General features: G+C 38.7%; 1 protein-coding gene across 1 annotated transcript; it reads left to right on the forward strand.

Annotated features, from left to right (window-relative positions):
• Nucleotides 1–27609, forward strand: fbxw12 (F-box and WD repeat domain containing 12). Its single transcript, XM_072280375.1, has 10 exons — nucleotides 1–268; nucleotides 9868–9905; nucleotides 14432–14595; nucleotides 16242–16363; nucleotides 18090–18299; nucleotides 20019–20180; nucleotides 22435–22645; nucleotides 23402–23580; nucleotides 23676–23806; nucleotides 26158–27609. The coding sequence occupies exons 1-10, from the start codon at nucleotides 161–163 to the stop codon at nucleotides 26255–26257; spliced, it is 1425 nt and encodes a 474-aa protein (XP_072136476.1). The 5' UTR covers nucleotides 1–160; the 3' UTR covers nucleotides 26258–27609.
• The last annotated feature ends 367 nt before the right edge of the window (nucleotides 27610–27976 follow it).

Below are 27976 nucleotides of genomic sequence, written 5' to 3' on the forward strand. Positions count from 1 at the left end.
TGACGGGTTCTGTGGGATGGTTGTGCCTCTTGGGCTGCCGTAGAGGGCCGGCCACTGTGGACGGTGAGCGGAAGATGGTGCCTGCGGATTGAAGACGCCTCCCCCTAAGTAATTAGTTCGGCAACAGCGGCTGCCGACCTCTCGCCTGCATTCCCCCGGCATGGAGCCGAGCTCGGTGCCGGTCTCCGCCCTCACCCGGGACTGTCTGATCCATATCTTCAGTCTGTTGGAGGCCGATGATCTGCGACAGGTCTCGCAGGTGAACGAGGTAGGTAACCCCAGGGCGCGCTGGAAACACCCGCCAGGTCGGGCAGCAGCTACGGAGGGAGGAACGGCAGCGTTACAGTTCTGAACGTTGTGCCCGATGGCCGTGGTCCCGGTTACTGCACCGATACGGGAGCGTTCTGCACCACTCCAGTACAGGACGTGTTCATGTGTGACATTGGATTACTCAGCGCCCTATTTAGCACCAAATATTGATTTATTCTGTGTATTGTGCTTCGGAGTACTGGAGGGCCCGACTAAATAAATTATCCCGGCTAACAAATGCAGGCACAAGAATGCACAGAAGAGACTGGTATAGGTCGCTTGAGCACTCACGCAATTCCCTGCAGTTCCGATTGATGAATGTTGATCCAGGCCTCAACTCTCCACCTTTGCCAATCTCGGATGACCTGCACCGTGCTCCCTTTATTATTAATACAGTGATCATTGGGAGTCAGGGTCTGGTTTCTGAGGCACTCCGCTAGGAACATCTTTTCAGTCTGGAGAAAGTCCATTCATTTATTCTGACTATTGGTGGTCTTTGTGATCATTAGCAGCCTTTTAAGTACCATATTAAGGTGTACTTCTGGAAATCTAAACGCACTACCTCTGGACTCTTCCCCCCCCCCCCCCCCCGTCAGTTTGTTGGATCACCAAATAGTTCAGGAACATAGAAAATGTCATTTTCCCTTTCACAAAACCATGTTGGCTTTTGATTGTGTTAAGCTTTGTTTTTACTAAATGACTACTTTTTCCATGATTATTGATTCTGAAGATATTAACTGTCCTTTTAAAAACGTAAACACGAGGAATTCTGCAGATGCTGGAAATTCAAGCAACACACATCGAAGTTGCTGGTGAACACAGTAGGCCTGGCAGCATCTCTAGGAAGAGGTACAGTCGACGTTTCGGGCCCAGACCCTTTTCCAGTCCTGAGTTTTGTGTGTGTTACCTTTAATCCTTTCAGTTTTCCCACAGTTTGTCACAGGTTCTGCCCTCCTTTTTGAAACTATCTGTATTCCTTGGGATGTTTGCTCTATCCTCCACTATGAAGACATAAAACATCAAGTAAAATAAAACAATAGAAGCTACCTTATTAGATATATTTAAGACACAGTTATATAGATTTTTGCACACCAAGGGAATTCATGGTAATGTGGAAAAGGTGGAGCTGAGTCCGTATGCAGATCATCCATGATCTTATTGAATGGTGGAGCAGGTTCGATGTCCTCCTCCTGTTCCTGTATTCCTGTGTTATTATGTTACCTCTTGCACCAACCGCACTATGGTATGAATGGGGGTTTGTTGCGAGCCAGATTTTTCTGGACCAAATGGAATTTTCATTGTGCCAACCTGAGGGGAAAAAAAAGCTCCAAAATATAAGGAAATTGTGAATGAGTTAGAGGGTTTTATATCAAACTTAGGGCCTCTTTGAGCATTTCAAAACTGAACAGTGTTCCTTCTTTCACTATATTGCAAATAGCTGTTGTTCCTTTAGCTGTCCAGTCCTTAAATCTAGCATCCAGTTTATTCGGCGTAAAAACCGAGTCATATGCACATCATTTAAGAATTGCAATGTCTCTCTCTAGTTTATATTCTTTTATAATAGTTTTCCATATTTTAAGAGTCCATTTTACCCACTGGTTGTCAATATTATTTATGTAACTTTGTAGGTTGTTATCAGCCAAAATTGCCTGTATGGGAATGGAAAATATCCTCTCCTCAATGTTTTTCCATTGAGCATCATATGATGGGTTGCACCAGCATATCACAGCTCTCAACTGTGCTGAAAAATAATGATCTCTAAGAGAAGGTAGGCCCCATTCCCCCTTTTCATTGGCTAATTGCAAAGTTTTGAGATGAATCCTAGGCCTTATACCTTGCCATATATATCTTGATAACATCTTGTTCCATTCATTGAATTGATTTTGATTAATCTCTATTGATAGGGTCTGAAAGAGATATAGTAGTCTGGGCAGTATATTCATTTTAATAGATTCAATCCTTGAACTGAGACCAAGAAAAGGAATTAGGTTCCATCTTGTCATATCTTCCTTAGTTTTTTTATATATAGGCTGATAATTGCATTCTGATAAGTTTGCCAAATCTTTTGACATAATGATGCCCAAATATTTGACGGACTCTTTGCCATGCCCAAGGATATCCACTTTCAATTTCTCTTGGTGGGCTATAGTTATATGAAAGTAGTTGGATTTTATCTATGTTGATCTTGTATCCTGATAATTGGCCATATTGTTCAAAGGATTGCATCAATTTAGGTAAAGAGTATGTTGGTTGCCCTAGATAGATCAAAATATCATCCATGCAACAGGCCAATTTATGCTCTGTCCCTTTATTAGTAATTCCCCTGGTATCTTCATTTTGTCTGATGTATTGAGCTAATGGTTCCAGATATAATGCGAAGAGTAGCGGTGACCAAGCACAACCCTGTCTCGTGCACCTTTCTAGGGTAAAACTATTAGATAAATATCCATTGATTTTAATCCTGGAAGTAGGATTGTTGTATAGTTTTAATAATTGTGTCATGTAGACCAAATCTATGTAAAACTCTAAAGAAAATTTCAGTTAACCAAATCAAATGTCTTTTCAGCATCCACGCTTATCACTATTGCTTCAATTTCATTTTTTTTATATGATCCATAATGTGAAGTGTCCTTCGTATATTGTCTTGTGTTTGGCGTTGTTGTATAAAACCTGTCTGATCATTATGTATCAGTGTGGGTAGAAACTCTTCTAATTGTTTGGCCATGATGGAGGTAAATATTCTATAATCCACATTAAGAACAGATATTGGTCTAAATGACCCACATTCCATTTTATCCTTGCCTTCTTTCAGTATAGCTGAGATTATCGCCTCCTTCCAGCTGGGTGGCATTTGCGCCTTTCTTAGGGCCTACTTCAGTGTGGGGAGTAAAACAGGAATTAACTCACTTCTAGATTCTTTATACCACTCTGCCGTATATCCATCTGATCCAGGTGACTTGCTTAATTTAAGCTGATTAATTGCAATTTCTAGTTCAGCTTCAGTTATGTCAGCAGTCATCGTTCTATTTTGTTCTTTGCTTAAAGTGGGTAACTCTAAAGAATTCAGGAAGGTGGCAATTTGGGTTATGCTTCCCCCTGGAACTTTGGAATATAGAGTTTTGTGAAACATTTCAAAAGCTTCTTGAATTTCACTTAGCTTATTTTTTTTTTATCACTTTTGTTCTTGGATCCCTAATTCTATGAATTGTATTTTCTGCTTTTTTTTCCAGTTTCCACGCCAGTATTTTTGTAGATTTAGATCCACTTTCGTAGTGTCTCTGTTTCAGAAACATTAATTTTTTTCTAATTTCTTGTGTAGCCAAACTATTAATTTCATTCCTAATTTTTAAAATTTCCTCTAGTGTATCCTGTGCCAAACTCAATTTGTGTTTTTTCCTAGTTCCTTCAGCTTATTTTGTAATTCCTCTAATGATTTATTCATTATTTTTTTCTTATATGAAGATATCGCTATAATTTTCCCTCTTAAGACAGCCTTCAGAGTATCCCATAGAGTGGGAGGTGAAACCTCTCCATTATCATTGAATTCTAAGTAAAGACCAATTTCTTTTTTAATTTGTTCCTTAAAATAGCGATCATTGAGTAGACTTGAATTTAATTTCCAAATAGTATTCTTTGGTTGTAGGTCATAAGCAACAGATAAATATATAGGTGCATGGTCACTTACATCTATTGTCCCAATTCCACAGGATGATTATTTTGTCTCTATCTTTTCCAAGTGTTATGAAATAGTCTATTCTTGTATATATGGAATGGGGGGCAGAATAATGAGTGTAATCCCTTCTGTCGGGGAAAAGGTCCCTCCATATATCAATTAGACCAACATCCTCAAAAAGTGTATTAACTTTCTTATGTAAGAACTTTGTTTCATAAGTTTTTCTATTGGAAAAGTCTAACTTTGGTTCTAATTTGGAGGAGGAGAAGATGGTGGTGCGACGGCAGCGCGCGCGGCCTCTCCGGTGAATGATATCCGTAATCTGTCAAGTAGGGGACCGTGTACAATTCTGATTTGATGGAGACAGACGTGAGAGTGCGGAGGAACATCTGGAGAAACTTCTGAAATGCCCGCTTTGCTGCCGCTGCTACTGTGTGGTAACCGGAACCTCCGGAGCAGAAGGCCCCGAATCCTCAGCTTTGCTTGTTTCAGCAGCCGGGGCGAGGTCAAAGGCGCTCAGCAGAGGATGGCGCTCAGGAGGCTGTATCGGAGAGGCTGGTTGGAGGCTCAAAGTTTTTAGATGGACGGGCTCAGTGTCGGCTGTGGTCGGCTGCTTCCAAGGTATCGGCAAGTTGACGGTGCCTGGAGGTTTATGGCAGGGAGTTTCTCCCTTTTGCCGCCTGCTATCGGGGACTCGAGGGTCAATCGACTCGGGGATTTTTGAGACTTTTTTTTACCGTGCCCATGGTTTGTTCTTCATCAAATTATGGTATTGCTTTGCACTGCTGTAGCTATATGTTATAATTATGTGGTTCTGTCAGTGTTATTCTTTGGATTGTCCTGTTTTTCTGTGATATCACTCTGGAGAAATATTGTATCATTTCTTAATGCATGTATGCATTTCTAAATGACAATAAAAGAGGATTGATTGTTCTCATAATCTAAAAATTGTAAATTTAAGTCTCTTCACATATCAAGAGACCTTCTGTTTCCGTTACCATAATATTAGTAATTTTCTGGAAGAAACTAATATCACTTCCTGGGGGTGTGTATATATTCAATAAAGTAACTGGATTTCCATCTATATTCCCCCTTACCAGAATATATCTGCCCTCCTTATCTCCCATTTCAAATACTTTTTCAAAATTTAGCTTGCTTGAGATGAGAATAGCAACTCCTCTTCTATGTCCTGATTTATATGAGGAGAAAAACAAATTAGTGAAGCCTAGTCTCTAATTTTCCATGCTCATTATCACTTAAGTGAGTTTCCTGTAAATATACTATGTGGGCTTGTTCATTTTTCATTTTTGATAGAATTTTACTGCACTTGACTGGATTCAACAGCCCATTGACATTAAAAGAAATGAATTTTACTTTGTCCTTAGCCGTGTGTATTTATCTGTTAGTATGGCATTGAAATTTGCAGAATATAACTTAGTCGATCTACTCCCTGAACAAATAAGAGCCAAGAAACGCGAAAAAAAGGTAACAAAGTGGGATTCCAAGGCTGGGGTCTCTAGATAACCCTGGGTTGAGCTAGAAGTAACGTCTAGCTGTGGGAGATAGCCCCTCCTACCTGTGAGTTGAGGGCCCCCGCTGCTGTACCTGTAGAAGTAAGTAAAATAATCTATGTCCATTACACAGAAATGATTTCCCTGTGTATTCCTCCCATGTATATATTTTCATTTAAGTGGGGGAAAAGGAATGAATGAATGAATTTTTAAAAATTGAGTAATATAATATCCACATTATAATACGTATTTTTCAAGATAGGTATATCACCGTCTATTTTTGCTTCTGTTTATTTTATCAGCACTTTTGAAGTTAGCCAAACCTTATGGCTCTTCTGGAGGAGGTGAGGGCTGTCCTCGGAGAACTCACAGTCTCTTCCTAATATCCTTCTCTCGTCCTGCTCCCGTCCCCTGCTTTCTTGGCTCTCTTACTATTTCCCAAGCAGATTGGGATAACTGCTCAGCCAGATTTTCCCTTGGTTTGACCATGCTAATGGACAGTCCTCTGTTCTTCATGTCTGTAGTCGCCTCTTCCACCGTCTGATATAGTCGTATCCCTTCTTGGTAAAATACCCTCAGTTTAGCAGGGTACTGGGTTTGGAATTTAATCTTTTCTTGCTTTAATATTCGTTTTAGAAACCATAGAAAAACTACAGCACAGAAACAGGCCTTTTGGCCCTTCTTGGCTGTGCCGAACCATTTTCTGCCTAGTCCCACTGACCTGCACACGGACCATATCCCTCCATACACCTCCCATCCATGTATCTGTCCAATTTATTCTTAAATGTTAAAAAAGAACCCGCATTTACCACCTCGTCTGGCAGCTCATTCCACACTCCCACCACTCTCTGTGTGAAGAAGCCCCCCCCCCAATGCTCCCTTTAAACTTTTCCCCCCTCACCCTTAACCCAGGTCCTCTGGTTTTTTTCTCCCCTTGCCTCAGTGGAAAAAGCCTACTTGCATTCTCTCTATCTATACCCATCATAATTTTATATACCTCTATCAAATCTCCCCTCATTCTTCTATGCTCCAGGGAATAAAGTCCTGACCTATTCAACCTTTCTTTGTAACTGAGTTTCTGAAGTCCTGGCAACATCCTTGTAAACCTTCTCTGCACTCTTTCAACCTTATTTATATCCTTTCTGTAATTTGGTGACCAAAACTGAACACAATACTCCAGATTCGGCCTCACCAATGCCTTATACAACCTCATCATAACATTCCAGCTCTTATACTCAATGCTTTGATTAATAAAGGCCAATGTACCAAAAGCTATCTTTACGACCCTATCTACCTGTCACGCCACTTTTAGGGAATTCTGTATCTGTATTCCCAGATCCCTCTGTTCCACTGCACTCCTCAGTGCCTTACCATTAACCCTGTATGTTCTACCTTGGTTTGTCCTTCCAACATGCAATACCTCACACTTGTCTGTATTAAACTCCATCTGACATTTTTCAGCCCATTATTCCAGCTGGTCCAAGTCCCTCTGCAGGCTCTGAAAACCTTTGTATCATCAGCAAATTTGCTGATCCAATTTACCACATTATCATCCAGATCATTGATATAGATGACAAATAACAATGGATCCAGCACTGATCCCTGTGGCACACCGCTAGTCACAGGCCTCCACTCAGAGAAGCAATTCTTTACTACCACTCTTTGGCTCCTTCCATTGAGCCAATGTCTAATCCAATTTACCACCTCTCCATGTATACCTAGCGACCGAATTTTCCTAACTAACCTCCCATGTGGGACCTTGTCAAAGGCCTTACTGAAGTCCATGTAGATAATATCCACTGTTTTGCTTTGAAATATTCCTTCTGTTTCTGTAGGACTGCCGGGGGGTAATCATGATCGAAGTATATTAACTTTCCGTTCCAAAACACCCTCTTCTTACCCCAAGTCCTTCGAAGAATCTCCGCCTTGCTCTTGAATCGAAGGAATCTAAGTACTATTGAGCGCGGTTTACTTTCTCTGTCTCCGGAGGGCTGCGGGACGAGGTAACGATGCGCCCTCTCAATTTCAATCTCCGTAGTTGGGGGAATCTCCAGCGCTTCCCGCACCAGCTTTTCTACAAAGTCTATCATCGACAATCCCTCTGCTCCTTTGGGAACATTATAAATCCTGATATTTTTCCGTCGCAATCTTCCCTCCTAGTCAAGCAATTTACTTCCCTGTTGATTTAATATTTTTATCGTCTTACTTAGTATCTGCTCTACGTTTTGCATGCGATCTTCCACCTTCTCAATTCGAGTCTCTGCCACCGCTATTTTCTGATTAACGTTGGCGAGCTCTGACTTTATATCATTTAGTTGCTGTTTTATATCTTTCTGGACTTCCCTTATCTCTTCCAGAATCTTTATCATATTTTCCGCTTCGCCTGCACGAGGCCAGGCATCAGCCTTGCTGCCACGCACACGTGTAGGAGAGCCGCTCGCTGTACCTCTCTTCCATAGGCTCCGCAGTGGTGCTTTTTTTTATCTCCATTCCTTTTCCCCATTTTTGACCCCCTTATCAATTCAGATATTTTTGAAAGATCTTATATTTGATGGATTAATGGGGCAAAATATGCTTTTTTCCAGAGGAGCTATTGATTTAAACTGCCATTCTGAACGATGACGTCACTAGAACCCCTCCTTAAGGCTTTTTTCATTGACTGAATTTTCTCATTAGCAAAATGATTTTTTATTTCACTGCACTCCTGATCCAACTTATCTAAAACTCTACTAAGAAAACTATATTGAATCACCTCTGCTCATCCCTTATACATGATACAACTGCTCTTCATAAACGGTCTCATAAGATATACATTTTTTATACCTGTGTTTGGATTACCAATGTTTTTGTCCCATTGTATCTTTAACCTTCAGTCCAGTTTCTCCATTCTTCTACCTTTAAGCAGTTATGCACACCTTGGTCTCCTCATTGGTGATTAAGTTTTCGGAGTTGTTGCGTGACCACGGTTTCGTTTACTGTGGGTGTCACTTTAAAACGCCTGGATGAGGTGGGACTATGACGTCAGTATAACAAGCTGCGACAGACCACTGGGACTTTCGAAAAAGAAGTTGGGGGGGGGACGAGAGAGAGAGAGTGGAAGCTTTGGACCGCAAGCTGCTGGCAGGAGCTTGCTGCAGCAATGGGTAAAGTCATACTTTCCCATGCCCTGAGAATTGGGTTGATCAACAGCACCCAGTACACGGTGGATGTGTGACTGTCACTTCATATAATCCATACATGGATTTTGTTGGGGTATCCTGTGGCGACCACCTTTGTTAACCCGTACATAGTTTCGGGTATGTTTTGTGGTAACCACCTGTGCTAGGGTATATTCCGTGACTGTCACCTTGTGACATTTCTACATGGATTTCGGGACGACTCGATGGATAAGATCTTCGGTGACTGTTACTTCGTTTTCCCAGCGTGGAACCTGTGGAATTCTTCATGATCGCCTCCTCTCTACATTTTAATGTGGATTTACCAGTCCCTCCCCTCACTTATTCTGTGGATACTGGACCTTTCTAGTTTGCCATCTTAAGACTTTAAGAACTGGTCCTGAGCTTGACAGTTTGGGAGCTACACACACTGTTAACTTATGTTTATTTCGTTTAATTTTCTACGTTTTTGCATAGATACTAATAAATATAGTGGTTTTAACATTAAAACCTACTCAATTTGTGATCTATTGCTGCTGGTACGTAACAGAGTCAAATCCCCTATAGTGTGGGATTTTCCACCTCCCTCTACCTCTGTAACCACTTCCCTTTTCTTTGAGATTCTGCTTAAAACAGAACTCTATGCATTTAACAATTTCTCCTAATGCTTTGAACTTGGTGCCTGTTGTGGACTGTAGTTCTTTGTTAAAGCCATAGTTGTGCTGCATGTTTCTCTTCCTTAAGTCTGGAAATGAAGGGACAGAATTCTGAGTGAGGGCTGGAATTACACACCTGCTTAACAGGATCAAAGAGGTCACTCCTCTTTGACACCCCCACTTCCTCAAATTGAGAATTTCTGTGATCAAAGAATTTACTGTTGCCTCCACGGGAAGGATCTCTTGGAATACATTTAGATTAGATTAGATTCAACTTTATTGTCATTGTGCTGAGTATAGATACAAAGCCAATGAAATGCAGTTAGCACCTGACCAGAAATGCAAAGAATAGTGTTATTTACAAAATAACTGCAAATAAAAAGTAAGTGCTACAGCACACAAATATACAAGTACTGAGACAGTACAATATGGGTGCAATACTGCTTAGTGGCTTTCTCATGCCATTTCCAAACTGCCTCAATACATTGTAATAAATTGCAAATTGTGCACACTATCACTGTCTAATAGATTTGTCCCTAATCTCTCATTTCTTATAATTACAGGCTTGGAATGAAGCTGCAGATACTCCTTGGCTGTGGAGGTGAGGCTAATTAATTACTGTTGCCTGCATTTGCAATCCATGTGGTAGTTACTACTCCTTTTTGTTGCTAAGGCAGGAAGGTGCATCCTTTCATTTTGCTTGTGTTATGTCATGTCCCTTATTGCTGCATGAGTAGTAAGTACTTGTGAATAAAAAGAGAATTTACATTTGCTTAGTGCTGTGTTTGACATCTGGATGCTCCAAACCCTGGACATATGCTTTTGGAAGTATAGTTGTCTTTGCAATTTGAGAAATCTGCCCCAATAACAATTTGATACTGGTTTTCCTGATATTGGTTGAGTGATAACGTTGGACAGGGCTTTAAGGAGAACTCTCCTACTTTCTAAACAGTTCATGGAAACCATTCCATCCACCTGGGAAAGTAGAGGAACTTCTCTCTAAAGGCAGCAGCTTCAGCTATACTGTCATTCAGGTTTTGGTCTAATTTTAGACTTTCCAACTTGGAGTAAGAGCACTACTTATTGAGATATAACTAACACGTCATCATAATTGTTTGTATTGTGGGATTATTGCATTTGATCATGAGTGCAGAGGGAAACAATTACTTTGGTGGAGCCAGTATTGACACGTAATTTCAATGAGAACCTGTCAACCTCCCGGACACTCCCAACCTCTCACCTCTCGAAAAATGCATTTTAGCCATCTTGTGAAATGGTATTCATTTCCAAAGTGGGCTTTGCTTCTCATGGAGGCACCTATTTCTCCAGGTAGGATTCTGCTCCTCCTGCAGCTAAATTACAAGACATATTCCCCATTTCTGTAATCTCGATGTGGTTGTCAGTCATACCCTTCTCCAAACTTCCTTCTCTATTTTCTAACTTTGAGCCAGAACAACACAACCCTGCACTCCCCCCCCCCCCCCCAATTAGGTTGATATGGTTGACGGCACCATTCCCTACCTGTCTCTATTTTCTAGATGAATGAAGTTGCATCATTTAGTTTTATTCACAATTCTTTGACAGGCATGTCACATTGCCCTGCAGCGATACGTTAAGAGATGTCTTGCCGAAAGAAAGAGTAATTGTGATGGTGGAACTGCATCATAAATCACATCCAGCAATCACCCACACCACCACCCCTAGAGTCCATCAAAGACCCCTTTCTGACTTAAAGTCCATTTTTTATTATATGTGTATGTGTGAAATTTTTTTGTGTAAGGCTTTTATGTAGTCATTTTATGCTATTTTTTCTCTTCTCTCCTGCACGCTCTGTTTCTGCCTTATGATTCTTGGTTTGCTGCTAAGGAATGGTTTCATGTGTATCAGGCGCCTCACGTTAGTTACAATTGTCGGGATGACAGTTCAGCAGTAGCAGGGATTTGAGGAGATATTTCATAAATCTCAGTCAAGGTACCTGAGAGAAAAGTACAGGTACATAACAAGCTACCTTGAGCGGCAAAATTAAAGTTTTGTGTCTTGGAGGTTGAGATAGGGAAATAGATAAATGGTGGAGATTCTACATATTTTTTTTAGTATGGTAGCAGTCCCCAAAAGCATTTTTAATAATTAATAATTAAGGGGACTGTAGGGTGGAAGGACTTAAAACAACCTCTGTCATTTGCAGATGAAGTAATGGGTGAACTAATGAGCTAAAGACTGAGAATTCCCTGGGTCTGATGGACTACATATTATGGTGTTAAAGGAAGTGGATGTTCAGTTGCACTGTAACAAAATTCCCTAAATACTGGAGAGGTCCCAGAGGATTAAGATATTCTGCAAACGTTGGTTGTGACATTCAGAAAGAAGACCCAGGAATTTATAGAGCAGTTAGCCTAGCATCTGTCATAGGGGAAAATGCTGGAGCATTTAGAAAACCATGAGGCAAGTGAACAGAGTCAAAGTTGATTCACGAAAGTGAAATCGTGGTTGATTAAATTTGCTTACAGTTCTTTGAAGAGGTAACAAACAATAGATAAAGGGGTATATTTGGATTCTCAGAAGGCATTTGATAAGGTGCCATGTCACCTAGTACGCAGATATGTAGCACTCCAGGTAATATACTGGCAGGATAGAGGACTAGCCTATAAAAGGTTAGGATGAGTGACTAAATCTAGGTTGCAGAGTTTCAGAATATAATTTTATCTATCTGAGATGACGATCAGATACTGCTTTGGACTGTCATGGCTTTTTGGACCTCCACCCCAGAGGGCTGTAGATGTAGAGTCTTTAATAAGATTCTAGTTGGAAATCGAAGGAAATTTGAACTATTTGGATAATCAAGTGATTGGGGAAGAGCATGGGAAAATGGTTTTAAGGTCAAGAATGGATCAACCATGATTTTATTACATGGCAAATTGGGTTTGAGGAGCTGATTGGCCACTTTCTGTTTTATTTATATTGTCCTAATTCACTTTATCCTTATCTGCCCAGATGGTGATGTAAAAAAAATCTGGTTAACATTTTCTTTCCTTAACATGGTGACAGTTTATGCAATTGCAGCTTGGCTTCTGATTTAAAGCATTCTAATGAAAAGTCATTGATCTGAAATGCTAATTCCTGTTTCCCCTCTTCACTGATACTACTAAACTCCTGAATCCCTTAAGCATTTTCAGCCATTTCAGTGTATGACATGCAAGCTTAATTGACCTTTAAATTGTAACTGAATATAAATTATGGTATAAAGCAGAGATTTTCAATATGGAATTGATTGATAATTTATTGAACATTCTTTTGAGTAATGTGAGTTGCACTCAGTACTGTTAACTTGTCTTTTCAGAAATTAACCTTTTTAGATGTATATCTGAGAAGACAGACATTGTTTGTCCCTTCTATTCACCATGAGGAGATTGTGGTGAATTGCCTTCTTGAACATTCACAGTAGAAATGCTCCCAGGATAGTATTCCACAGGGGATTCCATGATGTTGACTCAGTGACAAAGGAAGGGCAGGGCTATGCGTGTTCAAATCAGCACAGTGTGCAACTTGGGGATGTTGTTCCCCTGAATCTGTTGCCTTTGTCCTTCTGAGCGGTGGCAGCAGCTGTAAACTTGGAAAATGTTCTGGTGAATGCCTGAGAGAGTTGTTACAGTGCATCCTGAGGATGGTATACACTGTTAGAACCAATGTCAATCGAGTAATCTGCTTTATTCTGACTGTTCCCAAGTTGTTATTGCTCAGACAGGGCAAGTGAAGTGTATTCCATTACAATTCTGCTTTGCAATAGAGAAGTCAGAATTATTTTTCATCCAGAAATCTCATGACTAAAATCTGCCTTGCATGGTTGGAACCTTTTTTCACCCATGTATGGAGAAACTTTTGAGTCTGCAGTAACGTTTAGTAAAACCATTCTGAGACAAAGGAGGACCAGCCAAGAAAAAAAACACTAATTTTTATTTTTGGAATTAAAATAAGCATTACAGAAAACTTGGAGTGACTGAGTAATACAGGCAATCCCTGTGTTATGGCTGTTCAGGTAATACAGGTTGGCCCTTGAAGAATTCACAAATCATTATCCAAAAATTTGAGAAGCAAATAAAATTCACTCTCACAGAATTTATGTAGGGAAAAAAAAACCTGTAAATAAATCAATGGGGTGGCACCTTAGCATAGTGGTTAGAGCAACACTTTACAGCACCAGCGATCAGCCACTGCTGCCTGTGCGCTCTCCACATGACTACTTGGGTTTCCTCTTGGTGCTCCAGCTTCCTCTCACACTCCAAAGACACACAGGTAAGGGTTGCCCCTCAAACCTCAAACTGTGTTGCGTTAAGGCGTGAGGAGAAGATGGAGGCGCACCTGCGTGTGCGCAGCCCTCCGGTGAAAAATGATATCGTATCTGATAAATAGGGGCCATGGACAATTCTGATTTGATGGAGAATGCTCGTGAAAGCACAGAGGCACATCTGGAGAAATTTCTGAAACGCTCGTTCGCTGCTGTCGTTACTGCGTGGTCGGGAATCTTCAGAGGGTAGGCCTCAAAATCCCTGGCCTTGCCTGGTTTTGGCGACCGAGAAGGAGGTCGAATGGTTCGGACAGAGATGACACTCAGTACTCGGTGTTGGAGAGCTGATCAGAGCTCAAAGTTTTCGGATGACTCGGAGTCGGATTGTGGTCAGCATGGCAGGGAGAGTTTTTCTTCCTTCTCCCATCTGCGTGAGATGTGGGACACTTGAGAGACTTTGAACTTTACTGTGCTCATGGACTTCTTCATCAAGTTATGGTATTGCTGCACTGTTGTAACTATATGTTATAATTATGTGGTTTTGTCAGTTTTTTCAGTCTTGGTCTGTCCTGTGTTTTGTGATATCACACCGGAGGAAATATTATATCATTTCTTAATGCATGCATTACTAAATGACAATAAAAGAGGACTACGTGTCTTCATAATCTAAAAAAAGTTTCCTTCAACTTGCGTTTCTTGATGCATGCACAGATGATGCAGCTCCATGTTATGGAAAATCACAATAAGGTCAGTTTTGTAGGAATGCCACACCTCCTCCATCCTCCCCTCCCTCATTACTTGAGGTTTACGTAATGTTTTGTGTTTCTCAATATTTGAATGTATAGAAGACTATGTCTGGAGCGATGGATCTTCTGCAATCTCTCAAAAGTAGATGATGGAATAAACTCCTGGAAAAAGTATTACCTGCATCGTTCCAAAATAGAACAGCGCATGGCATCAGGGCGTGGCAGAGCTGACTATACCTGCACAACCTTCAGGGGTCACAGTGGTAAGTGGCAAAAAGCCTGATTTGTTGTAGTAGTAAGAGACAGTTTTTAATTTATTTTGTTGTATTTGTTGATTTGTTTCACTTTTAAAGAGTAGAATTTTATAGAACAGGAGTGTGGAGAAGAAAAGGCCTGTCTACTGTCTATGCCAAAGCCAAACATTTCAAAATGCTACTGCGTGAAAATTAGTGGAGCTTATTTTCCAAATTCCTGCAGCCAATTCTATCAACAACTCAGCTAACAAGCTGGAAAATAATAAACGTGGATGGTTTTCCTTCACAACGGACATGGTTGTAGCATGCAGACCCTGATGTGGAAATGAGTTAAATGAGCTTATTGTGTTGTTAAAAATATAATCAACATTAACATATTCCCATCCATCTTCCCCCTCTCCATCCAGCCACTGTAGAATTCTCTGATCCTAGCTTTATTTCTGGCCCCAAACTCATGTAACAACACTTGACACGCTTGTCATCCTCCCACTAGGAAAGAGTCTTTGACAATTTTTCATTATTTCCCCACAATATAATCTCCAGAGCTCACTTATTTCATTTGCAGCATCCTGTCTCCTGCTGTGGCTTTCAAGTTACCATAGTTCTGTGGAAACTGTCTACAGTTTCCTACTTGCCATTCTCCCTGGTCCTCTGGGCTCCAATCTGCACTTAGGCTTCAGTCCCTTGAGCTTTGTACTACAGGTTGAGTATCCTTTATCCGAAATGCTTGGGGCCGGAAGTGTTTCAGGTTTCAGATTTTGGAATATATAAGGAGATAGCTTGGGATCACCGACATTTACAACTCTGAATTACTGTGCTACCGGTAAGCAGTGTTTGTCTTACACTTGTTCATCACACATATGTACTATGAAGCCTTTCAGCGTGTTAGATTTTCATCAGCGATAATCTCAGCAAACCCATCTATGAATTTATCTGCTGTTTCATGATCAGCAGCCAATTTATCACCGTAAATCTTTAAACATTCAATTCCCTGCCATTTCTTAAATTCCTGCAACCAGTTTTCTGAATATTCACAGCTACTTTCAATTTTCAGTTTGTTGAGAGATCCTTGCTTGTTTCATGATCAGCAGCATGTTCATTCCAATGCTGACAAATCCACTCTTTCAATATATGATCGAGATCTTCATTTTTTGCTTTATATAGTGTATGTCATTAACTTCTGTTCATTATGTAAGTAAGGTCACTTTTCAGAACTGTCTGGTTTCAGATTTTGGAAATTTGAATAAGGGTTGCTCAGTAGTTCCATGCTCGGGCTCCTTTTGAACTACTTCCCAGTTTCTTTTTCTGCCCTTGCTTCCATCTCCCATTTCTGTCTTTAATCTACTTACACAGTCACTTGGCTCCTGCTGCAATGAAGCAATTAAACTGAACTTTCCCTAAGCAGCAACCAGGTTGGTCTTGGTGTTACCTGCAGTGAGGATTAAAAACCATTGCATATGGGAATTTGAAACGGCTGGGTATTTTGGCACTGTATCTAAACTACTTTAATTAGCCAGGATGGGATGAAGTTGGCATTGTAGAATCAAAAGAAATGAGCTGCAAAGAAAAGCAACCCACATACTACTTGTAAATAGCTACTTTGCTCTTAAGAAATGTTATTCATGCTCTTATCTCTTTTTTTTTCATCTTTAAAGGTAGGATCACCGGATTGCAGTACTGTAGTAATGCTGACAACCAATTTGAAGCTAGGGCCTGGAAATCAGTGGTTTGTACAACATCTACAGACTGTACATTGCGAGCATGGAGCATTCAGGAGGTTGGCTCACTCTATTAAAAAAATCCATTTAACGTAACCAATTATTCTTCAGAATTAACACCCTGAACATTCCCGAGATTGAAAATGGGGAATTTTACAATACTGTATATATGTGGGTCTCAGGCTATGTGGGGCTCTGTGTTGTCAGTCCACCTGGCTCTTACTGTCTCCCTCCTCACCACCTGTTGGATACAGTAGAAGTTATGGCCTCTTTGGCTGCACAGCTCTCTCCAGTTCACTGACCATGTTAAAATGGATAAATCGTTGGACTGCAGCCAAAGATAGGGGCAGGGGAATTAGTGAAACACCAGTTTCCATCATATCCAGCAGCCGATGAATGAGACTATGGGATCCAGGTAATTTGAAACACATGGAGTAGGTGTTGCCGATCCCTAACATAAGACACGAGATCAGAATTAGGCCATTCGACTGACCAAGTCTGCTCCGCCATTCAATATTGGCTGATTTATTACCCTGTCAACCCCATTCTCCTGCCTTCTCCCCATAATCTTTGACACTAATCATGTCACAGCACTGAGTGGTTGCACTGTTCACCCTGGCCAACCCAAAACCACCCCGAAGGACTCCGTCCTCACTGACCTAAGGTCCATTCTTTACTGTGGGATTGCCAGCCAAGTTCAAGGGTTTGCACAAGGTTTTAGTGAAACAATCTGCAGCAACCAGGAGTGCAAGGATTTGCATAGGTTTTTGGCATTTAGGTTGTGGGAGAGCAGTGGGACAGCAGTGTAACCAGGTTGGCACAGTGTGCAACTTGAGTGAATGACTTCTTTTTGAAGTATTGGTGTACATATGTGTGCGTGTTTGGTCTGGATGACCAACAGCATGAAAAAGGACTGCTGTCCTGTCAGGAGTACCGAATGGGGAACAATGTCAAAATAAGACAATTTAAAAGATTAGAAAACTACAACATAATTGTCAAACATCAAAATGGACAATATTATAAACTGTATTTCATAAATGTTTTAGCCCCTTTCTGTCCCAATATCTCAACCAAAAACAATGGAAATGCTGGAGATCACATAAACTGTAGCACATTAACTTACGCCTGTCACTTCCTGTATCTTTTTTCATAAGTACGTACACTGCTGCCTAAGTTCATCCATTCAAAATGCATTGAAGAGGCTCTGCTATTTTGTGAATCTAATAGGGATGAAGCACTGTCCCTAAATTTGGGAAAAAAGACATGGGGCAATCTAAAGGACGTGGACAACCATTGTACATTTTTATTCTTTTGAAACTTAAGTTGTAAAAGTTAAATACAACCTCCTTAAAAGGAATATGAGAAGAGGAGGTTATTTGTATCTTTAAAATAATAAACATTAAATGAAGTTGATGTTCAGGGATACTGAGAAAGCTCAAAATTATGATAAGACTGTGAAGTAAATTTCAGGTGAAGAGTCAGTTATTTTGAGAATTTCGACCAAATACCATTCAGCGTTTTAAACATCTGCTCCACTAAAGCATACAGTATGAAATCCATTATTTCAGTTCAACCAGAAAAAGAAAAAAAATACAAAAATTTGGTTGTGTGGTTGAACTAGAGCTTTATCCTTTACGCTTGTGATATTTTCTTAAAACTCGTTTTGCACTTTCAAATAAATGTAGACAGATGCTAGAAGTTAAAATATATATATTAAAGATCTTTTGCTGGAGGATTCATTTACTTACATCACCAAAATGGCAGTAATGATCTTTTATTTCAAAGGGCAAGCAGCTGTGGTCAACACCAGTACAAGAAGAACCTCTGGTAAAATTATCAACCCTTCCACAACAAGGCCTTGTGATCACGGCAGACGCCAAAGGAAACATTAAACTTTGGAATGGACAAACTGGAGAGGAACTAGCTGTTTTTGCAACTTCATGTACAATTTGTAATTTGGTGACCTACAACATGGAAGACCAGCACTGCTTAACTGTATGTTGTTCATATACTTAATCATCTTTGTGTACTAAAAGTATGGAATATGCTTATCACCTGTGTCTTATTCTAGTTATATACAAGAAAAAGTTTTATCAGATATCAGGCTTACAATTTATTAAACAGCAAATTACTTGCAACATTTCTGAAATGCTTTATTTTTAGTAGTTCTATTTGTCTTTTTCTACTAACACTTCATATCCATAGTTATTTTGTTCCTAGAGTGGTATTGGATAAAGGAAGTTTCAAATGGCCATGATCAATAGACATAGTTAAATGAGGGAACTGAGACTCCTTAAAACAAAATCATCTGTTGCATGTAGCTATCAATATTTAGCTCCCTCTATTTCAGTGGACTATTAGGGAGTTATCAGTAATAGTTATTCTCACATTTTTAATGGTAGCAACTAAAAATAAATTACTCTTCCTATATGATAGTCCAGCTGAGAAGTTATGACACTGATTGTCAAATAGACAAGTCATTCAGAAGTTTAGAAATATTGTTTCTTTTCATATGGGAGTTTTAGATAGGTAAGTATTCTGCTATGTTTATCCTCTTAACTTGCCAAAAGTAGTAATGCATGTGACTTCATAGAAGGATGGTGTGCTTCACAGATAAGCAGACAGTACAGAATTGATTCTTTAGCAGAAAATGAAAAGACAGGTAAACTTTGTACTCATTTCCAATAAATGGAATATGGCACCATTTCAGATGAGGCCATGATCTGGACCACAGACACTGCAGATGTTGAAAAACTGAAATTGAAACAGGACATTGTTTAGCTGCTGGAAACACTCAGCATATCAGACAGTGGAGAAACAAAGTTAACTTGGCATTGTCTCCGAATGTCATTTTCTGATCTAAAATATCAGATAATAAATTGGAACTAATTTAGACTGGTCCAAATTACTTTTTCTGTTTCGGATGTATTTGAAGTGACCTGCCAAATGGGCCTGTTCCTTTGACTTTTATTCTTAGTTGATATACTAATCTTCCATGGTAATTCTCATGGGGAGTAGCTGTAATCTCTCTATAATCAGTGTGAAAATTTATATAATGGGGGGATGGGGAAGGCTGGAAAGACCTCAGGATCAAGGGGCAGAGGCTTGAAGGAGATACGAAATCAAACACATTAAATGATTACAACCACACTGGGAGTAAAGTTAATACTATAACTAAAGGGTGCTGAGGACTGCACAAGAAAAACTTGATTGTGGTGAGGGTGTTCATTAAGAGCATTGAAAAACTCTCAAGTCAACTTACGATGAGAGTAATATGGTAAAAATATATATATTTATTCCATATTTATGTAATTATTCAATATATTTCCATAATTTCACTGCTGCAGTTTAGAAGTACTGTAATTAAAATTTATTCCACTTTAGATGCCACAAAACAATAACCTGGGGTTTGCATTAGTATTCTATTGTAAATGTAGAAACACCCTTATTTCATCATTAGTATTGATTTTTCAGAATATATTTGGAGATTTTTTTATACTTCTGTAGTTCTAACACTTCCTTGTAAATTCTTTAAATTTCATGTCCTAAACGTATTCCGATTTTTTTTTTCTTGAATTCAATAATTCTGCTATAACAAATATAACAAACTTATATCAAATTTGCCCTTGGTAGATTAAGAATGTAATGTTTATTTAAAATTAGATTTAAAGAAAGTAGCATTGAATAATAAGTGTTCAATATTTGTCATTGCAGATTGGCACAAGGGAAGGAGCACTTATCACATTAACTATTCCTAATCTCAGCCAGATCTCTCATTTATCACTAATTGATGGCGAACCAGTGGATATTTTACTGGTTTCACCCAATCATCAATGGATCATTTGTGGTACAAAAAATAATGATGTCTCTGCTAAGGTAAGCATATACTTCACACCATTTTAGATCTTTTACCCATAAAGTACTATATACACTAGGGATATTTAAGAGACTCTTAGATAGGCTCATGGATGAAAGAAAATGGAGGTTTATGGGCTATATAGGATGGACTAAGTTTACATAGGTCAGCAAAATATCATGAGCTGAAGGGTCATACTGTGCTGTACTGTTCTATGTTTTCAAATTATGTAACATCAAATTTAATGCTTCAGTGAAATGTCAAGCACTTTGAAGTACTATTGAAATCACATTTGTTGTTTAACCATTTACACATTAACGCACAGCAGCCTTAATCCAGTTTGACTGAGAATAGTGAAAATAGGATTTGAAATGAGAGATGCTGAAATTGCTCTCTTCTAATATTGATTTAGAAGATAAATTTGATTGCTTTCATGCATGTCTGTAACACAGCCATATGATTCTGCATGTTGTGCTTTATAGGCAGAAGCGACATCTGAGGTTCAACAATCTTAAATTTAAATCTAAATATAGCAGATGGTAAACATTTGAAAGAAAAACAAAAAAATTCTGAAAATAATCAGTTGGCCAGCAGTTCTGAGGGTAGAAACAAAATTAATGCTTCAGCTCAGTGACCTTCCACCAGAGTGTTTCCTGTGTTTTGCCTATCGTACTTGTTCATTGCTTGTTACATTGGATATGAAGGGCTTTGAGTTGTCCATAAGAACTATAGAAGAAGCAAGTTTACTAAGTTTACCCAAACTAAAATGGAAAAGAATGCAGTTTTTTCATATTTCAGTAGTAGTGGCACGGGGTAATTAGGATTAGGGAGGTAAATACATGACTCAAAGCATGGTGTGGGAGAAATAGTTTCTGATTTCTGGGCCACCGACACCAGTATTGCCTCAGCAAGTGTGGTTAGAAATGGAGATTTAGACAAACTAGGAGGCAGGAGGAATCCAAGAATAGAATATTTAATAGATCAGAAGGAAAATAAGAGCAGTGGCACAGAATAATGAGGGAAAAACTGACATTCAGCGTGTGATGGACCGGGCAGATATTGTATAGAAAAATATGTAAAATCAGAACAACTTCTTTTGAAGGTGAGTGCAAGTCCTGTCCTGATTTGTTTAAATCTAGATTTGGTACCCTTACCTTCAAAAAAATAGTAAGATTGGAGTTTGTACAAAGGAGGTTTACTGGGCTAATTCCTGCAATGATGATGGTGTCCTCTCAAGAGGTTAAATATTACTTGGAGTTTAGAAGAGTGATGGGTGATCTCATTCCTCCATATAGGGTCCAAAGGCAGCTTGGCAGGGTAGATGTTAGGATGTTTTCACTAGGGGGAAGAGTCTCGAATGATGATGCATAATAAGATCAAGTACTGGTCATTTAAAACTGAGGCATGAGAAAGTTTTTTCTCTCCAAGGGGTGGTGAATGTCTGAAATTCTCTGCCCTGGTGGGTGGTGGATAAGCATTTGATACATTGGATTAAATTGGAGGTGGATAAGCATTTGATACATTGAGGAATAGAAGGGCATGGAGTAATGTCACAGAAGAGAATTTGAGGCCAACCTCGTTCAGCCATGGTCATATTAAAGCAACACTGAAGGACTCATAGCCCAAACCTGCTCCTAATTTTAGGTTTACAGTAAACTTACTCTATTGTATGTTTATTGATAATAACTAGGGTCACCTGTCTTGTAAAGACACTGCCCAGAAGACGGCAATGGCAAACCACTTATATAGAAAGAATGCCAAGAACAATCATGGTCATTGACCATGTTCACCCAGATCATACAACATGACACATAATAATAATGTTCATCCATTATTCAGAATGCTGCAAAGACCTTAAAAGAGAAAATTAATCTATTTTCTCTTCAGGTCACATCCATTTCATTGATGCATAGTATCATGGAGCTCACTGTCAAACTTGCTCAGCTTTTGACATTGTATTTTATACAATTTCCAAGTAGTCAGACTGATGACCTGGCAAATTAATTTACCAAGGTCCCCCTTAGTTCTTTTTGAATTTGGATCTTAAATTACATACCTGGCTTTGTGAGAGAAGTTTTTAAAAATACAATAAACCAAACATAACAGCATGAGGTATTTTTTTTAAATTGTATATCAACTAGTTAATGTTATTTTTAATGCTAGACAAATACTTTGATAGATTAGGAGCCAATTTTATTAAATTAAATATGCAACGAAATGCATGTTGTCCAATAGGAGAAACAAAGCTACTAAACCAAAATGCATTCCTTACAGATATTGCGGACAGAATATTTAATGGATTGCCTTGATGATGATAGACTGCCAGTGGATGCCCTACATGTAAACAACTGCTACACAGCTTGCTGGTTACCTAAAGCACCATCCAGAGTGGTTACTGTGACCAACAACAATGCTATGGTTTCACAAAAAAGTATCATTACTCTTAATGTATGTCAAAAAAGAAAACATAAACCAGAAATACAAGGTATTAAGGTTTTTTCCATTGGTATAAAAATATGAAATGACATTTAAACCTTAAGAATATACATGAAACATTGCTACTGTGAGCACTGGGATTTGAATGGTAGTCATTTTTAATTCTAATTTATCATTCAGTGGGTTTCTGCTTGGTTTTAAGCAAAATCAGTACATCCCTTTGCAATTGTACGAGTTCAAATCTTCTGTACATTTAAGTTAATCTGAGACCTTCAAGTTAACTATTTAGTGTACTATAGTCCTCCCATGTAATATTTATTCCATCCAAATTATCTCAAAGAGTAGGCAGTTAGGATACTATAGTTAGTTTCAATGCCAACTAGAATAAAATTTAACAATTCCTTTTCCTAACATAATCCAGAACTTACATTTAAAAACTGGGTGAATATACTAATGTATTCACTGGTGAGATGATTACATTCATTGCCAAATATTCTGCCTTGCTCTTTTACGGTTCATACAAGAACATTGTGCATATTAATGAGGTACTGGGTGAGACCTGTGCACTTGGATTGAAGCCCAAATAATTATTATAACCAGTTTGATCTTGCAGCTGTTCAAGTTTCAGCATGATTTATAATTCCATAAAGCTGCCAAAACTGATATGTCCGTTATTCAGATGTATTTGTTGAGTAAGTATATGTAGTTAGGACCTTTTTGCAGTCCTTTTCCTTGTGAATAATTGAATGCTGCCATTTTGAGCTGTAGTACACAGCTGACTTTATTCTTTGACATTTTTTGAAAGGTGAACAAGTTGGAAGTTTCACTTATGAAGAGGCTGGCAGGAATGATATACTTATAGAAGGCCATGGAAGTAATACAATTATTATAGCACATAATACAAAAATGAAACTCTTTTCCATTGATGGGGTACACCTTGCCAGTTTTCATGACCACAACGATACCATCAGTGGGATTTCTCTGGTATGTTAATAATCCAACAGATTACATCAAGTAATGGTGCTAGTTTTTAAAGCATTTTCAGTGTTTTTTTTTCTCCCCCCCCCCCCAAAAAAAAGGATCCTTTCCGTGTGGTCACTGCTTCAATGGATTTGTCTCTTAGAGTATATACATGGAAAAGACAGTCAAACAAATGTCTCCATCTTGAAAGTAATTATCACTTACTTGGAGGATCCCACATGAAGTCCAGGTATTGTCTTATTTGGCTGTTTTCCGTGGTTAATAATGGGGAATGATAATATGCTTCTAACATTCTGAAGTGTCAAGTGTTGTTATTTTACAAAGGATTAATCTTCAGCACATTGGCATGTGTGACAAGGAAAGGATAGTAAGGTGAAGGAACCATGGGCTGATGAGAAGTAGAATATTTAAGAGGAAGAAGAAAACAAAGTTTAGGATGCAAAAATCAAGCCGGGTTTTTGAGAATTATAAGGTAGCTATAGGAGTTTAAGACAGGACTTAGAGCTAGAATGGGACATGAGAAGGCCTTGCTAAGTAGAATTAAGGAACCACCCAAAGCATTTTGAAAGTACGTGAAGAGGATGATGAGAGTGAGGGTAGGACTGCTCAGGAATAGAGGGTAATGTACCTGGAAAAGGAGATGGGGGAGCTTCTTAATGAATATTTTGCTTCAGTGTTCACCTTGACAAGTACGAGATCAGTATAGAAGAGGAACATGTCAAGGTTAAGAAACAGGCAGTATTGGAGCTTCTGAAAAGCATTAGGATAGCTAAGTCACAGGAGCCAGTTGTGAAGCAAGGGGGAAGAGGTTGCAGGAGCATTGATATTTGCATCTTCCCTGGCCACAAGTGTGATGCCAGGTTTGGAGGAAGGCAAATGTCATTCTGTTACTCGATACAAGTAACAGGGATAATCCTGGGAAGTATAGTCCAGTGAGCCTTATGTCAGTGGTGGGCAAACCATTCGGGAGGATTTACAAACATTGTTAGAAGCATGGCCTTATTAGGGATAATCAACATGACTTTGTGAAGAGCAGGTCATTCCTCAAGGCTAATTGAGTTTGTCAAGATGAAAAAAATAAATTGATGAAGTTAGTGGTGTATGTGGACCATATAATACTAGGAAAATGGTTGACAGGGTTGCCCATGGTAGGCTTGTCCAGAAAGTCATGAGACATGGAATCCATGGAGACTTAGCTGCATGGATTCAGAATTAGTATGTTTGCAGATGACATGAAGATGTTAAAATGGATTTTGACAGGATCCAGAGTTGGGCAAACAAGTGGCAGATAAAGTACAAGGTCAATAGCCGGATTCTTAGCACTGTCGAAGAAGAGGGATCTTGGGATTCAAGTCTACAGATCTCTCACAATTGCCATGCAAGTTAAGAGGGTGTATGGTGTGCTGGTCTTCATTAGCTGGGGGAATTGAGGTTAAGTTGCAGCTCTATAAAACTCTGGTTAGACCACACTAAGAGTATTGTATTCAGTTCTGGTCAACTCATGATAGGAAGGGTGTTGAAGCTTTAAACAGGGTTTAGAGATTTAGCAGGATTCTGTCTGGATTAGAGGACTTGACTTGTAAGGAAAGGTTGAGTGAACTAGGGCTACAGAGAATAAGAGGCAACTTGATAAAAGATAAATAAGATTGAGAAGCACAAGAGTGGACAGTCAGCAGCTTTTTCCCGCAGGGTGACAATAGCCAATACGGGAGAATGTGAATTTAAAGTGAGTGGAGGAATGTTTAATGGAGGTGTCAGGTAAGTTTTTTTTAAAAATAGTGTTGGGTACCAGGAACACACTAGCAGGGATGGTGTATAATAGTAACATCCAAGAAAGATAGGCACATGGATGTAAGAAGCATAAGGTTATGGGGTGTGTAGGATAGAAGGGTTATATTGATTGTGGAGTAGGTTTATACTGTATATGCCAGCACATCATGGACCAAAGGGCCAGTACTGTTCTATGTGACAAATATAGCATAAGAATCCATTACGTATTAATTCCAAAGTAAAATTTTAAGTTATTGCCTTGGAGATAGACCAATATTCTTCACCTTTAACACAGGATAGAACATTTCAGTTACAAGGCAGAGATGTCCAAGTGGTTTTAGACACAAGGACATGCATGATTTTGGGATGTTAGAAGAGACCCAATGAAAAATCTTATTCACCCAGAGGATCTGAGTGGGGTGGTGGAGGCAGATATTTTCATAGCATTTAAGCATCTAGGTCAGGGATCCAGGGACCTCAGTTAATGGTAGAGGTCTATGGCTGAAAAACACTGGGAAACCCTGATCCAAATGGATACAGACAACACCTTATTATGGGGGTGGGATTTGCTTTAAACAGGCTTTATCTTAACTTTTCATAATGCAAAGCTGTATCATTTGCTGTAGCAAGAGACAATGAAAAATATTTTTTTTTACAAATTCTATGAAAATAGTGGGCCAAAGAGCTTGCTTTTTTTAATGTTATATGATCTTACTGACTCAAACCACACACTAAAGTGAATTGTTCAGTTCCCTCTAAAGACTTAAGTTGATTCCATGAAGCTTAAAAATTTGAACTTTCTTTTCACAGGGGTTTTACGAGTGTTGTCTGTGACTATGTAAGCATAGTGGGTGCTGTTGAAACGAAGGATGGTAAAGATGTTCTGAAAGCATACAACTTCAGCATGTAATTTAGTATTTTTAATTGATTTGCAAAGTTGTTTGAAGAATGAATTCTACAAAATCAAATGTGTTATCATGTAAAATAGCAAAGCAGGTAATTTTGTAAGTGACTCGACTGTATTTTAGTCACTAAAGTTTTTATGCAAGATTAATATTTTCTTGTCCTCCTTATTCCAATTCTTTCTTTTTGGCTAGTCTCTTTTTTTCAATCCAGAACTCTTAATTGGTGTCCAGTGGTGTTTAAAAGCAAGGAGTGAATTTTAGAAAAAGGAATTCTCAGCAGAGAAATAAAAGGTGAATATGTAAAGATGTAATAATGGAAAAAAAATGAAAAACAAGTTAAAATATCATCTAGCTGGATATGCAACTATTTTCTCACTTACTCCCTTTCTTTCACCTCTACCTTCAAATCTTCAATAATTCACTTTAAACAACAGTTCAAAGTTTCTTACTCTTCAGAAATGAGAAAACATTTTTTCCTCATCTCTTTCAGAATAAGGTTCTGCAGATTCAAGATTGGCATTCTAGTTCTATATTCTCCACAAAAGAAAACATTCCATTTTCCACCTTATTAAGAAACCTCAGGACTTGTATATATTAAGTTGCTTCTGATTTCTTCTGAATTCCACTGGATATAATCAGAACAAATTAGGTTTTCCTCTACAACAATAGGCCCATTCTAGATAATACTCTAGTAACCTCTGGCATGTTTGGAGGTAAAGTATATTTTCTAAAATATGTGGACCTTGTTACATATAGTATGACAACAAGTCTCCCTACTCCTGGTATTCAGTCCTGCTAGCGAGAAATAACTTCCCTAATAATATGCATTTTAGCATTTTGTAAATCATGCAGACCTCCCTGTATGTACATCTTATAAACTGCAATCTTGCATAATTTAGATACTTTTAAAATTTCCTTTCGAAGTGGACTTTTATACTTGATTTGCAAGATTTTAACAAGTATTTTAATTCATTCAGGGATAGGGAAAGGGTAAGTGACTGGGCAAACATTTGGCAAATTAGGTGTTTTAGTGGTGGAATACAAAAGAATTACAGGAGAAATGCAACTTCTCATTCATACACAGTAAATGAGGATTCTAGATAGGAAAAAAGATTAAAAATGAGATGGCGTTTAGTAATAATGAATGTCTATTCATACACCATTTCAGCAAAACCTAGGTCTTATCTTAACTACATCCTCATTCCATTTATTCCAAACTTAGAGCTGAAGACAATTTCTGAAATTGTTCATTATAACTCAAGCAGCGAAGGTGCTCCAGCTACTTTTTTTTCCTCAATAACCCTCCACACAATAATCATAAAATGAAGTTATGTAACCCATTTCAACTGAAAATTTGCTATGGTTGTAAATAATATTCTTTACAAATCACAAAAAAACTAATTTTGTAAAAAAAAATTTTATTGAAATAAAATCCACACGACAGCAAAAAAATTCAAAAGTTAATACAATTTTCTTCCTATCAATAGTCAACTGTAGATAAATTGGTGAAGTTAGCAAAATCAGAATGCAATTATAAATGCAGTTTTGGTTAAATATATTCAGAAATTCACATAGTATAGATTCTGATCCATTATACATCACCTCTATAGAATAAATACACATTCATCCATCAGATCTGTAGAATGATTAAGATGTTCTTTTATGGTAGTTTGCATGATGCCCTAGGAAAGGCAGCAAGTTGTATAGTTATCTCCTTTGGGCCA

Source organism: Mobula birostris, chromosome 16, assembly GCF_030028105.1.
Source record: "Mobula birostris isolate sMobBir1 chromosome 16, sMobBir1.hap1, whole genome shotgun sequence".
Taxonomy (NCBI): Eukaryota; Metazoa; Chordata; class Chondrichthyes; order Myliobatiformes; family Myliobatidae; genus Mobula; species Mobula birostris.